The sequence below is a fragment of the Osmerus eperlanus genome, chromosome 6 (genome assembly GCF_963692335.1).
Source record: "Osmerus eperlanus chromosome 6, fOsmEpe2.1, whole genome shotgun sequence".
NCBI classification, from domain to species: Eukaryota; Metazoa; Chordata; class Actinopteri; order Osmeriformes; family Osmeridae; genus Osmerus; species Osmerus eperlanus.
Window position 1 is genome coordinate 2,466,405 of NC_085023.1, and position 13,438 is coordinate 2,479,842.

The 13,438-nt window shown below is 45.0% G+C and overlaps 1 protein-coding gene across 2 annotated transcripts in view; it reads right to left on the reverse strand.

Moving 5' to 3' along the window:
* Positions 1-4,827: 4,827 nt before the first annotated feature.
* Positions 4,828-13,438, reverse strand: part of zmp:0000000760 (collagen alpha-1(IX) chain) — a 33,282-nt gene continuing 24,671 nt past the window's right edge. For both annotated transcript variants that reach the window (XM_062462994.1, XM_062462993.1), the window contains exons 25-27: positions 10,088-10,178; positions 5,956-6,033; positions 4,828-5,478 (exon numbers count right to left, since the gene is read on the reverse strand). In XM_062462994.1, coding sequence (XP_062318978.1) covers positions 5,237-5,478; positions 5,956-6,033; positions 10,088-10,178 — 411 coding nt within the window. In that variant the 3' untranslated portion in view covers positions 4,828-5,236. The remainder of the gene's footprint in view (positions 5,479-5,955; positions 6,034-10,087; positions 10,179-13,438) is intronic.

Consider the following 13,438-nt stretch of genomic DNA (forward strand, 5'->3'; position numbering starts at 1 on the left):
ACCAGTCATGAAGTCTGGAACCCTGGCCTGGGCCTCGTCCGGCCTGGATCAAATTATATTTGCAAATACTATCAAATACTTGGGTGGAGTCTATTTGCCCAACCCACTGCAATGAAATCAGTAGATCATCCCCGTAAGAGGCAAATCTAATAACCCTGATTACTTTTTGTTACTTTTAAGATCTCAGTAACCGACCCCCTGGTCGTGTTCCCAGCGAGACTGTGTGTGTATGACCGCAGGCCTGGCCCTCCCACCTGCCTCTCCTCTCCACAGGTGTGAACCCTTCAGCTCAGGTTTCACATGCTGACTGGAGAACACGGTGCTAAAACCCTCCATGACCCAGCACTCCGCCTCGCACAGCTGCAAGCCATCAGCTCCCAGCCAGGTCGAAAATCTTAGGAAAACCTACACTAGCAGGGCTGCTTGTCTCATATCTGGACTTGACGGGACGCTGGTGTGAATCAGCTAATGAGGGAGGATGCAGAGTTAGCTGTGCTAGCTAGCTCCAGTGTTAGCCATGCTAGTTAGCTGCAGTGTTAGCCGTGCTAGCTAGTTCCAGTGTTAGCTGTGCTACCTAGCTCCATGGTTAGCCGTGCCAGCTAGTTCCAGTGTTAGCTGTGCTAGCTAGCACCAGTGCTAGCGGGCTAGCTCTCTGTGAGGCGGGCAGGTAGGCTGTTGAGGAACAAAGCGATCTGCACTACTCTGCCTATGTCCTGGAGATACACATGGACACATTTTTTAAAAGTTTTTATTTGGAAAATAGACTTCAATTATCAAGTCATTTGAAACACTTAATTTGAATTGACAAAGGTCTAATTAAATCATATACCTTACAATTACAGTCATTACATTCCAAATCTTTTCTGTTTTCTTGCACTTTGTTCACACACTCCCAATCTACTTGTGTGAGCATGAGTTTGCTCTCTGAGTATATTACAACGGTCATCTTTAGGTAAGAACTAAAGGTAGTAATGAAGTCATCAATTATTACATGAATGACATTACATTGTCACCAATCCCATTTTTCAACAAAAATCTGACCTAATGGATTCACTGTACTCAGTCCACTTTGTCCAGATCTTAAAGAAAGTTATTTTCTGAACTTTAAGAAAGACTGTCTGCCCATCACATATAGCTCAAGACTGTCTGCCCATCACATTTAGCTCAAGACTGTCTGCCCGTCACATATAGCTCAAGACTGTCTGCCCGTCACATATAGCTCAAGACTGTCTGCCCGTCACATATAGCTCAAGACTGTCTGCCCGTCACATACAGCTCAAGACTGTCTGCCCGTCACATATAGCTCAAGACTGTCTGCCCGTCACATATAGCTCAAGACTGTATGCCCGTCACATATAGCTCATTTACGTTTCCTCAAGGGTAACTAGCTCTAGTTTGAGACATTTCCCAGTGATATAAATTTCCCAGTGATAGAAATAAATAAATGCAGTCCATAGATGCTTTGCTCGCTGTCAGGTGAACCAGAATCAGTTACTTGTCCTCGTAGCAGACTGATGGCATGTTACATATTGATGGACCACAAGTTTCCTGAAATAATATTAGTTTATGTTTGAGTTTACTTTACATCTTAGCGTGAACTTAAACATTTGTACATTCAAAATGAAAACAAAAGTTTAATAACTAAGGCGAAGAACGCTTTCTCAGCCAGGCCAGACCTGCTAGCATGGTGGTGAAGACATGATCTGTAACCCAGCATGTAGTGGCTCACCTGCTGGTCTCAGCTGGCTTCCACAGCCGCACCTAATGTTGGAGATTCATCAGCCTGAAGTCTTGTCTCACCATACACACGCAAGCTACCGCAAGCCTGAGTCAGAGGACCTCGGTTCGAACCCCAGGTGGGCTAGAGCGGGGGGAAGTGATGCCTACACGTATGTGCACACACACATGCAGGATGTGGCTTCTCCACAGGCTCCATCACCTGCCTCTCATCACCCTCATCCTGGAGGGAGGTTTGTGTCACGCACACACACACACACACATCCACACACAGGTATACACATACAGTACACACCCACATACACACACACACACATCCACACACAGGTATACACATACAGTACACACCCACATACACACACACACATCCACACACATCCACACACAGGTATACACATACAGTACACACCCACATACACACACACACATCCACACACATCCACACACAGGTATACACATACAGTACACACCCACATACACACACACACATCCACACACATCCACACACAGGTATACACATACAGTACACACCCACTTACACTCACACACATACACACTCATGCTCACTCACACATACATGCACACATATAGATGCTCACACACACACAAGCCCCCACACACAGAGGTGGTGCACAGACAGGAGAGATGTGGTGGTGAATGTCCTGCTTCCTGTATGAGTCCTGTGAGACACAGCACCCCCTAGTGGTTAAGCCTCTACCAGCACGGCTCAAACACGTAGATCAATACGAAACAGTTCGAGGTGAGTTTAATTTACCTCAGAAATACAATTTTTGCAACTGTTCTACTGCTTTCATCGGTACTGAGCAGCCTAAAACAAATGCACCTCAATTACTTGTGAGAAGCATTCTAAGTGCAGACCTCCTGCTGACAGCAGTCTGGCAGGGCGGCCCCTGCCCCCCCTCAACCCCCACCCCCCCATCCCCCCATCCCCCCAGCGCCCCCCCCCCCCCCCCCACCGCCTGCCCCCCCCCGCACCCCAAGTTCCCGGCCCCTGACGGATGGGCAGTTGCAGCTGTACACTGTAATGGATGAGCCTGAACAGAGGAGCACCTGGAAAACCTGACAGCACCCGGGGTCACCCCACAGGGGCGGGGCAACAAGCGTCCAGCTGGCCCCCTCTGCGGCTGGGGGGCTCTGCTCCTTCTGGAAGAGGGGGGGTGGTAGAGAGAGAGGGATGGGAGGAGGGAGGAGGTAGAGAGAATGAGGAAGGAGAGAAGGAGAGGGTGGAGGGGAGGTAGAGAAAGGAGAGGAGGAGGGGGTGGAGGGGAGGTAGAGAAAGGAGAGGAGGAGGGGGTGGAGGGGTGGAGAGGAGGTAGAGAGAGATGTTGTAGGTAGGGGTTGGAGCCATGCTAGTTAGTCAGGCAGCCAGACTGAACGAGACGTGTGGAACATGATAGTTCTGAGCAAGCAGGGGAGGTGGTCCTTGAGATCCTGTTGTACCACTATCTGACAAGAAACTGCAGAGAGCTGGAGGTTGCACTCATGATATGTAATTTATTTTGCTGGTCTACTGTAGTTGAGATTGCACTGTAGTTAAGATACTGTTGTTGTTGTTATTATTATATACAGCTGCTGATAGCTGAAATATGGTTACTTTGTGCTATGGCTCTTAAATACAGACTACTCTTTGACTCTGACCACCAAAATATTGTTTCAGAACCATGCAATTCTGATCCTTGATTTTTTCCTGTACTTCCTATATGGAATATTTGCACATAGCTTGTCTGCTGAATGGCTTAAATGTAAATGTTAAATATAAACATTACACAGCAAATGTCAAAACAATACAGCAATCCTTCTTCCTTCCTTCACTGCCAGTCCAGACCCATACAGTATTTCTTGGAGAACACAGTTAAACAGCTACATTCCTTCTGGCAGGCCCTTCAGTGTCCTGTACACTGCCTCACCACATCACATAGGCATGTGGGTAGCAGGCAGTAGTCAAAACAAACCATCCCCTATGTGAATCAATGTATAGGCTATCTGGACTCTCCCCTGCTGGGTGGGTGAGATCGGTTTATCATTCAAGAATAACGTCTGTTGACGTGAACAATGAGGAGAGAACAATGGGAGAAGTGAGGAGAGGAGAGGAGGAGAGAGGAGGGGAGGAGAGGAGGAGAGAGGAGAGGAGGGGAGGGGAGGGGAGAAGAGAGGAGGGGAAAGGAGAGGAGAGGAGAGAAGGGGAGAGGAGAGGAGGGAAGGGGAGAGGAGGAGAGAGGAGAGGAGGAGAGGAGGAGAGGGGAGGAGGGGAGAACAATGGGAGAAGTGAGGAGAGGAGAGGAGGGGAGAGGAGAGGGGAGGAGGGGAGGGGAGGAGGGGATAACAATGGGAGAGGAGAAGAGAAGAGAAGAGAGGAGGGGAGGGGAGGGGAGGAGGGGAGTACAATGGGAGAGGAGAGGAGAAGAGAAGAAAGGAAAGGAGGGGAGGGGAAGAGGAAAGGAGGAAGCAGGAAGAGAGGAAGAAAGGAGAGCTCCTCAGAGGTAACATGTAGGAAACCAGCAGAACATCTGTGTGGAACCTGGAACAGAGGAACTTCTGTTTAGATCTTCATCTCCACAACTACCACCAAAAATAGAATGCAAGGGTACCACCCGAGGTCCTCTGAGTCATCAGCTGTCCACACATCATCCAGAGCAGGATCAGGTAAAGCCATCAGAACACAACATGCTGCCTTGTCAACCAGACAGGTTCTCTTTGTGTGTTTCGCTGGTTCTTGGGTTCTTGGGAGGTATGATTCGTTTTCAAGGTTTGTAAGAACTCCTGGTGTGTTTGTGTTTCCTGTCGAAGTTGTGAAATGTACAAGCTGTCATCTCACAAGAGAGTTCCGTAAAATATTGACATCCCAAACGAAAGCAACTTGAGGTCTCAAACCTCTTAAAATATACTGTATATTTGTATGTGAAATATTTACAGTTGGACAATTGGTGTTTCACTGTAATTCATTTCTACTTGGATGTGCAGTGTGGACTGAACTGGTGCTTCTCTGACCCTGACAAGCAGGAACCCTCAGAGAGAAACCGTGATGCACATTGGAGTAAAACAAGTTAGTATTCCTGTTTTTCTGGACTTTTATTACAAAGAACAGTGAGATTCGAAGACATCTAGGACTCATATGAGATCAGTTTAAATAAAATGTGTCAAACAGAGATTGTCAATTTTATACATTATACTATGGGTATATGAAATGTTATTTATTTGCCAAAAACAAGCATTTCTGAACACATTTGAACATTTCAAATCAGGTCAAACGTTGCCTTGGTGTCAGTGTTTCAGGGATGGACATTGAATGCATATTTACATTGAAACATTTGATCTGACCACGTACATACATTTATCAACAAACCATTATTCTTCAGATCCCCCCTCACTCTCCCACTATCCCTCCCTCCTTCTCCCCCCACCCCTCCCATTTTTGTTTAACATCCAATCAGTAGGACCGATGTTATCCACAGCTTCCTGCTTTCTGTTTCCTGTGTCTCTAGGGGCGACGCCCCAACCTCCGGGGGGTCTGGGGGGTCTGGGGGGTCTGGGGGACCTGGGGGGTCTGGGGGGGGCCTCCGTTGGCCGTGGCTTCCAGCAGAGCGCAGCCAGAGGTCAGACAGATGCCCGGGACTCCCCTCAGACCAGGGTGACCTCTCAGACCTGGACGACCCCCGTGACCCCTGTCTCCTTGGCGACCAGGCTGCCCGTTGAAGGACCTGCCTGGACGACCACGCTGACCTAGGGATGGAGAGAGGGAGAGAAATAGAGAGAGAGAGATGGAGATAGAGAAGGAGAGAGATGGAGAGAGAGGGAGAGAGATGGAGAGAGAGAGGGAGGGAGATGGAGAGAGAGGAGAGAGTAACAGAGAGAAGAGGTGAAGAGATACTCATTATTAGCCCCATTGATGTGTCTGTAGCCCTGGTCAGTAGAGCAGTACAGGGTGAACTCTGGCTGGCTTCTGGCTGGGAGGAGGCAGGACCCCTTCCTCTCCTCTGCCCAGCCATGCTCTGTAACACCAGTGTCTGGGACACACAGCAATACTGTCACTGCTGAACCGGACCAGTCTAGCCTTCCATCTGCCGGTCCCAGATCCTCTGTAAACTAGCTGCAGACAAGCCAGCTGTTCATCCAGACATGACTAAGTGATGACTGAGTCCTAGATGTTGGGTGTAGTAGTAGCAGCATGCTACCAGCTGCAGGGGTGTCCTTGCTCACCCTTGGGCCCCTGGTCTCCCATGTATCCAGGCACGCCGTGACCTTTGGCGCCCTTGTCTCCCTGCGCCCCACCATCCCCTGGAGGACACAGACAGTAACGTCATTAAAGATGAAAACACAGATCTGCTACACACCTCACGGAATGAGAGACACAATATAAGGAATTTGAAAGTGTAAAAAAATAAAGGGAGACTGGTTTATTCATTAGGAGACAAGCCTAACTCCTCTATTTTAGAAGCAGTGTGAATCGATCTGCCATGAAGTTGGGGACAGCCAGAGGAACAGGATCTGATGCAAAGTTTACAGTAAATAATTTTTTCATCTGTTTTAATCCCAACATCCAATAACTATTTGAATACAGTGTGTATGTATATGTGTGTACAGCATGTACATGCTGTACACCTGCATGGATGTACACCTGCATGGATGTGCAGGCCTGTGGAAACCCTTCACATCGTGAAAATGTGACTTTCTGTGTATTATAGATATTTGGACACTGCAAACTCTCCTGAATACAAATCTGTTTAAATCACTTAGATAGCTTTATCACAACTTTAGTTACATAATTTTAAAGTTGACCTGTGTCAAAAAGTGATAATGGAGAAAACTGCATTCAAAGATTCCATTCTAAATATGTGGCGAATATGGAAAGTAAATAATATTGTTCTTAATCACGTTGTGAATGTAAATGTCAGTTTAGGTACAGGCTACATTAATAACTTCTCAGCAAGTTATTTTTAAGTTTAACAGCTTGACTTAATTGATCAGTTGTTTGGGGGTGCTGCAGCACTCAAAAGAGCAGGCAAACTGAGCATTTGATTTGACATGGCTTGAAAATCTTGCTAGCTGACGTGTCCAAAAACCGTTGAAATGAACTGTTTTTCATAAGTAATAATCATATACTTTTTGTACATGACAATGAAGTTTAGGGTGTTAACTATACAAAACATCAAAAATCTAAATTTTGACAGAAAACTATTTTCGATCTTTTATGGCTAACAATCATCGGCCGCGACATCCAACGGGTTTCCGCAGGCCGCCACACATATAGGCTATATACCGTATCCGTATTTCTTCGAATAAACGCTGCAGCGTTTATTAAATAACGTTCATTTTTGGTGCAGCGTTTATTCGAGGGCGGCGTTTATTCGAGGGCGGCGTTTAATTAGTAAGAGAGATTTCGTGAATTGTAGCTGCAGTGCAGCCATAGACAACTTCGTTGCTGAGATTGTGACAAATGAATCATGCTGCTAAAAACGCAGGTTTCATTTACTACCGCTGACCTCCTTGTCTACTCTTTGTTTGTCTATGAGTGTGGCAACTCCCTTTCTCATTGGCTATCAATTAGGTGTGCGTTGGTAGTACAACCAGAGAATGTCTAATATGGGGAGAAACATAGACGTGTATATATCTATGGGGAGAATTGCCACTCTCGGGAAACTTCCGGGTTCTGAACTGGTTGCAGTTCCACTCTAGTTCCATATGAGGGCGCTAACGAGCGAGTGCAGAATGAAGGGAGGTCTATGGAGCGATAACCCTCAAAATCCACTTTTCTCAGGATATAATTTTTTGTCTAGTAATTTGAATTCTGAATCGAAAGGGGAGGCAAAAAAAATACACACTGCTGGGTGTTAGATTTTTTAAAGTCGCCTTTCTGTTCTAAAAAGCCTTTTAAAATGTCAATGACGTCATACACATCGTACGACCAGAGATACTACTTTACAGCAAGCTCTGGTCTCTTCCTTTTTTCTCTCGAGGCATCGACAACACAGCTGACAGGTTAGGCTCTCCCTGTCAATACACATGCTAGAAAAAAGTTTTGGCTTGCTAATGTTGTTGCTAACGTTGCTAATGCGCTGACATTCTGATTCTGCTTCAGATGCCATCAAGCGGGATCTCTGGTCAGTCCTTCACTAACAAATTAGCCTTCATTAGCAGAATGCTAACGTGTTATGGGCAAAAACGACTCACCCAGTAAGAAATCGAAAGGACATAAGCCCTTCAGGCAAAAGAGACAAATTTAGCCATTTAGCTGCAAAGACTCCCATTCAACATGCACTCGCTCGCGATCACCCCCAGTGGAATTCTGGTGGAACTGCAACCAAATTCGGTACAATGGGGCTTAATAGGGAGTGGACAGGCTCTCCTTAAACAGGCTCTGGTACAACTGTCTCAAATAGGAGTGTTCTACATTATGTAGAAATCTGAAGCAGCAGGCCTAAACGTTCATACACGTTAGCTTTCAAACAGAAAGCTGTGCAGAAAGTTATGTACATGTGTAATAAATACTGTGGTTGAATTTAACCAATTAAATAACAGTTTTCAGATTTTTTTGGTGCGGCGTTCTGTACATAACTTTCTGCACAGTTTATTACACAACGTTCATTTTTGGTACGGCGTTAATTCGAGGGCGGCGTTTATTCGAAGAAGTACGGTATGTGTGTATGTGTAGGTATATGGATTTTTATTTTTATAACATTTGGTTTTGTTTATTATTATTATTTTCTTCTTTTTTTTACCGACTATTATAACAGCCCACCTTATGTAACATTGCATTATTAGAACTGTTTGCTTGTGATTGATGATAATAATTAAGTTCTATGAAATGTTTTTAATCACGTGTAGTACCTTCATTGTGGACTGCTTTGGCAACATTCACTCATGCCAATAAAGCATATTAAATTTAATTTTAATTGAAAATTAAATTTAATATGAGAGAGAGACAAAGAAAGAGAGAGAGGGAGAGAGAGAGACCGAGAGAGAGAGACAGAGAAACAGAGAGAGAGGGAGAATCAGAGACAGAAAGAGAGAGAAAGAGAGAGAAATAGAGAGAGAGCAGGTGGTGAATGATAGGAAGTAGAGAAAAAAGACGGAAAAAAAGTACAAGGCTCCTCCTCCATCCATCCCTCCATCCATCCATCTCTCCATCCCTCCATCCATCCATCTCTCCATCCCTCCATCCATCCATCTCTCCATCTTTCCATCCATCCATCTCTCCATCCCTCCATAACTCCATCCCTCCATCTCTCCATCCATCCCTTCATCTCTCCATCCATCCATCTCTCCATAACTCCCTCCATCTCTCCTTCTCTCCCTCCATCACATCACATCCATCCCATCACCACCTTCATCACACCATCACTGTCTTTGTACCTGACCCAGTCCTCTATGACCCAGTCCTCTATGGCCCAGTCCTCTATGGCCCAGTCCTCTATGACCCAGTCCTCTATGACCCAGTCCCCTATGACCCAGTCCCCTATGACCCAGTCCTCTATGGCCCAGTCCTCTATGACCCAGTCCTCTATGACCCTGTCCTTTATGACCCAGTCCTCTATGACCCAGTCCTCTATGACCCAGTCCTCTATGGCCCAGTCCTCTATGACCCAGTCCTCTATGACCCAGTCCCCTATGACCCAGTCCTCTATGGCCCAGTCCTCTATGACCCAGTCCTCTATGACCCAGTCCCCTATGACCCAGTCCCCTATGACCCAGTCCTTTATGACCCAGTCCTCTATGGCCCAGTCCTCTATGACCCAGTCCTCTATGACCCAGTCCTCTATGGCCCAGTCCTCTATGACCCAGTCCTCTATGGCCCAGTCATCTATGACCCAGTCCTCTATGACCCAGTCCCCTATGACCCAGTCCTCTATGACCCAGTCCTCTATGACCCAGTCCCCTATGACCCAGTCCTCTATGACCCAGTCCCCTATGACCCAGTCCTCTATGGCCCAGTCCTCTATGACCCAGTCCTCTATGACCCAGTCCTCTATGACCCAGTCCTCTATGGCCCTACCTTGTGCTAGTTTGGTGTGCTGAATGAACCACGTGGGGATGGGGGGTTACTGCCCCTCTCCCACCCCCTGATTCTGTGCCACCCTTCAACAGATGCTGCTGGGGGTGTTCTGGGTACAGCACAACAAGCTGTTCATGGTGATTAACGACCATATGTGTTACTGAGATCATCGCTGAATCTATGCATAAAACGCCTTGTAAATATTCTTACATTTCATTGGCTTGGCTGAGGGAAAAGCAAGATGAATGTGACGTCATGACCGGTCATGAGAGGTGCATACACGCATACACGCATGCACATGCATGCAGACATGCAGACACACGCTCCAGTATGTCTCACCTCTTTTTCCTTGTTTGCCTAAGTCTCCAGGCTCTCCATAGAAGCCTTGCTGTCCCAATTCTCCATCCACTCCATCAATACCAGGATCTCCCTGTAAACAACATCAACAGCAACGGCAACCATTAATACCAGGATCTCCCTGTAAACAACAACATCAACAGCAACGGCAACCATTAATACCAGGATCTCCCTGTAAACAACAACATCAACAGCAACGGCAACCATTAATACCAAGATCTCCCTGTAAACAACAACATCAACAGCAACGGCAACCATTAATACCAGGGGGGTGTTCCATCAACGTCGCTAACGCAAGTCGCGCTAACACGAATAAGTCTCACTTGGGTAAACGTCAACTTAGACTTAAGCCTCAAGCCGTTCCACTAACGTTCCGTTCCACTAACAGGCAACGCTAATTCAAGCTAGACCTCAATAAACTTAGACTGTGCAGCCCAGATCAGGCGATCGTCGAAAAGAGGAGTTCTGTCGCAAAAAGTATAGCGTAAAGCAGCAGAGGTGTGTTGTTTCAGCAGCGTAAATTGATTTTTTTAGTTTTTTTGTCCCCAAAAAGGGCAATGTTGCCGCAATTAACATGACAAGGGAGACAACTTGTCAAACCATTACGACCGTTAAAATGCGTAAATTGTAGACCTACCAAATCTACTTAACATATATATATATATATATATATATATGGATTTAGGCCTACTGATAATTAGCGTAATTTGATGAGCTGTCTGAAACCGTTCTGACAGGCTAGCCTATGGTCGATATTCTCAACAGGAGATTGAGAGTAATAGCCCAAAAAAGAACGTGGCAGCAATTGAAAATTGTAGGATAAAATTCAAAACACTGAAGAAGGCCATGGTTAATTGCACTTGATGTGGGCTAATAATGTTTTTGTCTTCACATCTTGAACAAAATCAAAAATTACTTCAAAATAACTTTGCCACACACATTTATTAACTGATAGGCTAAATGCTGAGCTTTAAGATAAAAGGGAAAGATAACCATGACTTAAATGGGGATTCACTGAAATGACTAGTATTGCACAGATCCAGCACTGACTTTTTAGATCAGAAGGTGACCCAAACTGCACACTTTGTTTGGCAGAACAGTCATTTAAAATTGCTCAGCATGACTATCATTATTATATTACGAGTATTTCCAATTAACATAGTCTGCCTCCACAGATCCAGAGGGGGCTTGGACAGTGACAGACTGTGGCTGTGCCAAGTGTTGTCACAGCCTCACTTTGGGAAAGCATGCCCTACTGGGAACATTAGGGGAGACTGTTGGGCACAGAATCTAATCGTCTTCTTTGGAAAGGGCAACATTTGGGACACTGTCATGTAGGGGCAGCATAAAGGGCACTTCATAACAGCACCTTTTTCCATTGGAAGTAAGGGCATGGGAACAGTCCAATTTAGGCCATTGTAAGGGCACCTTATAGGGTACTGCATCACATGTTCTATACTATAAAGGAACTCTTTTTACATTTATAGAGGGCACACTGTCATTTATTGCATGGGGCATCCTGTGCACTCAAGCATATTTCACAATGTGAATGGCAGACAGTAGGGCACTTGGTCAAATTTTTGCCACTCTGGGCATTTTAGAAACACTTTCAACCATGGGGGCACCAGGCAGTCACCCCCTGAGTCTTCCAATGGGCCTGGATACACCCATGGGGACAGTATATTGCACCTATAATATTGGGGAAGCCAGAGGAGAGGTAATATACAGGCTTGTCAACATATAGGCTACTTTAAACAATGAAAATACTTTATACAATTGAATAAAAAGTCCTCCTTGATTCTTTGTGTTTCAAGATTACCTGAAAAACTGATGATAATATTCAGGTACAGCAAGGTATACCCTTCATATTTCCTGGCATAGTTGCCCGTTCAAGAATGTCCCACATGCAAAGACACAGACAGATGCAGAGAGACTGAACAGTGTCAAGGTTTGGCTACAGTGGGTTTGCTTCCTTGTGTGTGATTCCAGCAGACTACATAGTCTAGGCCTACCTACATAGACTGCAGTCTACTACCCTCCTTTCTACTATTATAGTCTACTCTCCTTTCTATTACTTTTTACAAAGGATGGTAGGCTGCTCTTATGTGTTCATTGCCATCCTTAAGAGTTGCTAAAGTGTTATTTCATATATATATATATATTTATGTTTTTTTTTTTTTTTTAAGAATGACAATTACATTTATCTAGATAAACTATGGTGGGCCTGCTGAACCTATACTTCTTCCACAGATACTGGTCAGGGAACCATTACTTCTGTCTCTGAAGACCCTTGGGGCTGGTGGGATAAACGCTCTTTGTATAATCTGAGCACCTTCATCCACCACAGGGTTGTCAAAGAACGGATACGCCATAATTGATTGTAACTTGTCTAGACGCTCTGCTTAGTTTCTAAGTCCTTATTTTATGTCAGTTAACCAATGGCTTTTGAAAACAAAAGTGACATTATTTCTTAACTTGTTTATTTAAATTAATATATTTTTTGGAGATGAAGTAAACATGTAGCTAAATCATTAATGTCTGCACTTCAAAAAGTCTGAATTTACGTTTCCGAACACGGCACTAAAGTGGTTTGCGCGCAGGAATTTACTCGACGGAACTGTCTTTTGAGATTCTGTTTCCGCCTGTTTGAAATTATTTGCAACACATTTTAGTTTAGCTTGACTTTTAGCCTGACACGGATCAGGCTAGTTCCGAAGTATAAGTTACCTTGGTTACGTAGCTAGAACTAAAATAAGCCACCTTAATGGAACGGAACTCTCGCTAAAGTAAGTGAGACTTGGCGAGATAAGTCTAGCTTTTCCTTAATCGACGTTGATGGAACACCCCCCAGGATCTCCCTGTAAACAACAACATCAACAGCAACGGCAACCATCAATACCTGGATCTCCCTGTAAACAAGGTAGGAAAACTAGAAAAAAATGGCAACTGTGAAAATGCATAAGTTAATACACTAATCAACATCACTGACCCATCATTAAGAAGATCAAACTATAATTACAATTGTGTGTTCAATTAAATGAAGGTGTTCCTTAGGTGTATGTCTACGGTGTGTAAAATAGTTTGGCTCAAATGATGTTACAACGGTCTTGACATGATTCAAAGCGGTTAAATAGGCTTACTTGCTCATCTTATAAGTTCAACGCGTACAAGGCTTTTGGCGCTGTAATCAGTCTCTGTTGTCGGAGGATATCAGTGGGCTGTATAAGTTATAAAGATACTGGTTGGGAAAAGGACTCTAATAACTCTTCCCCTCACTATTTGTACACCGCGGTCACATGATCTTCTAGGAACAATGAAGGCAAGAGAAGTGAT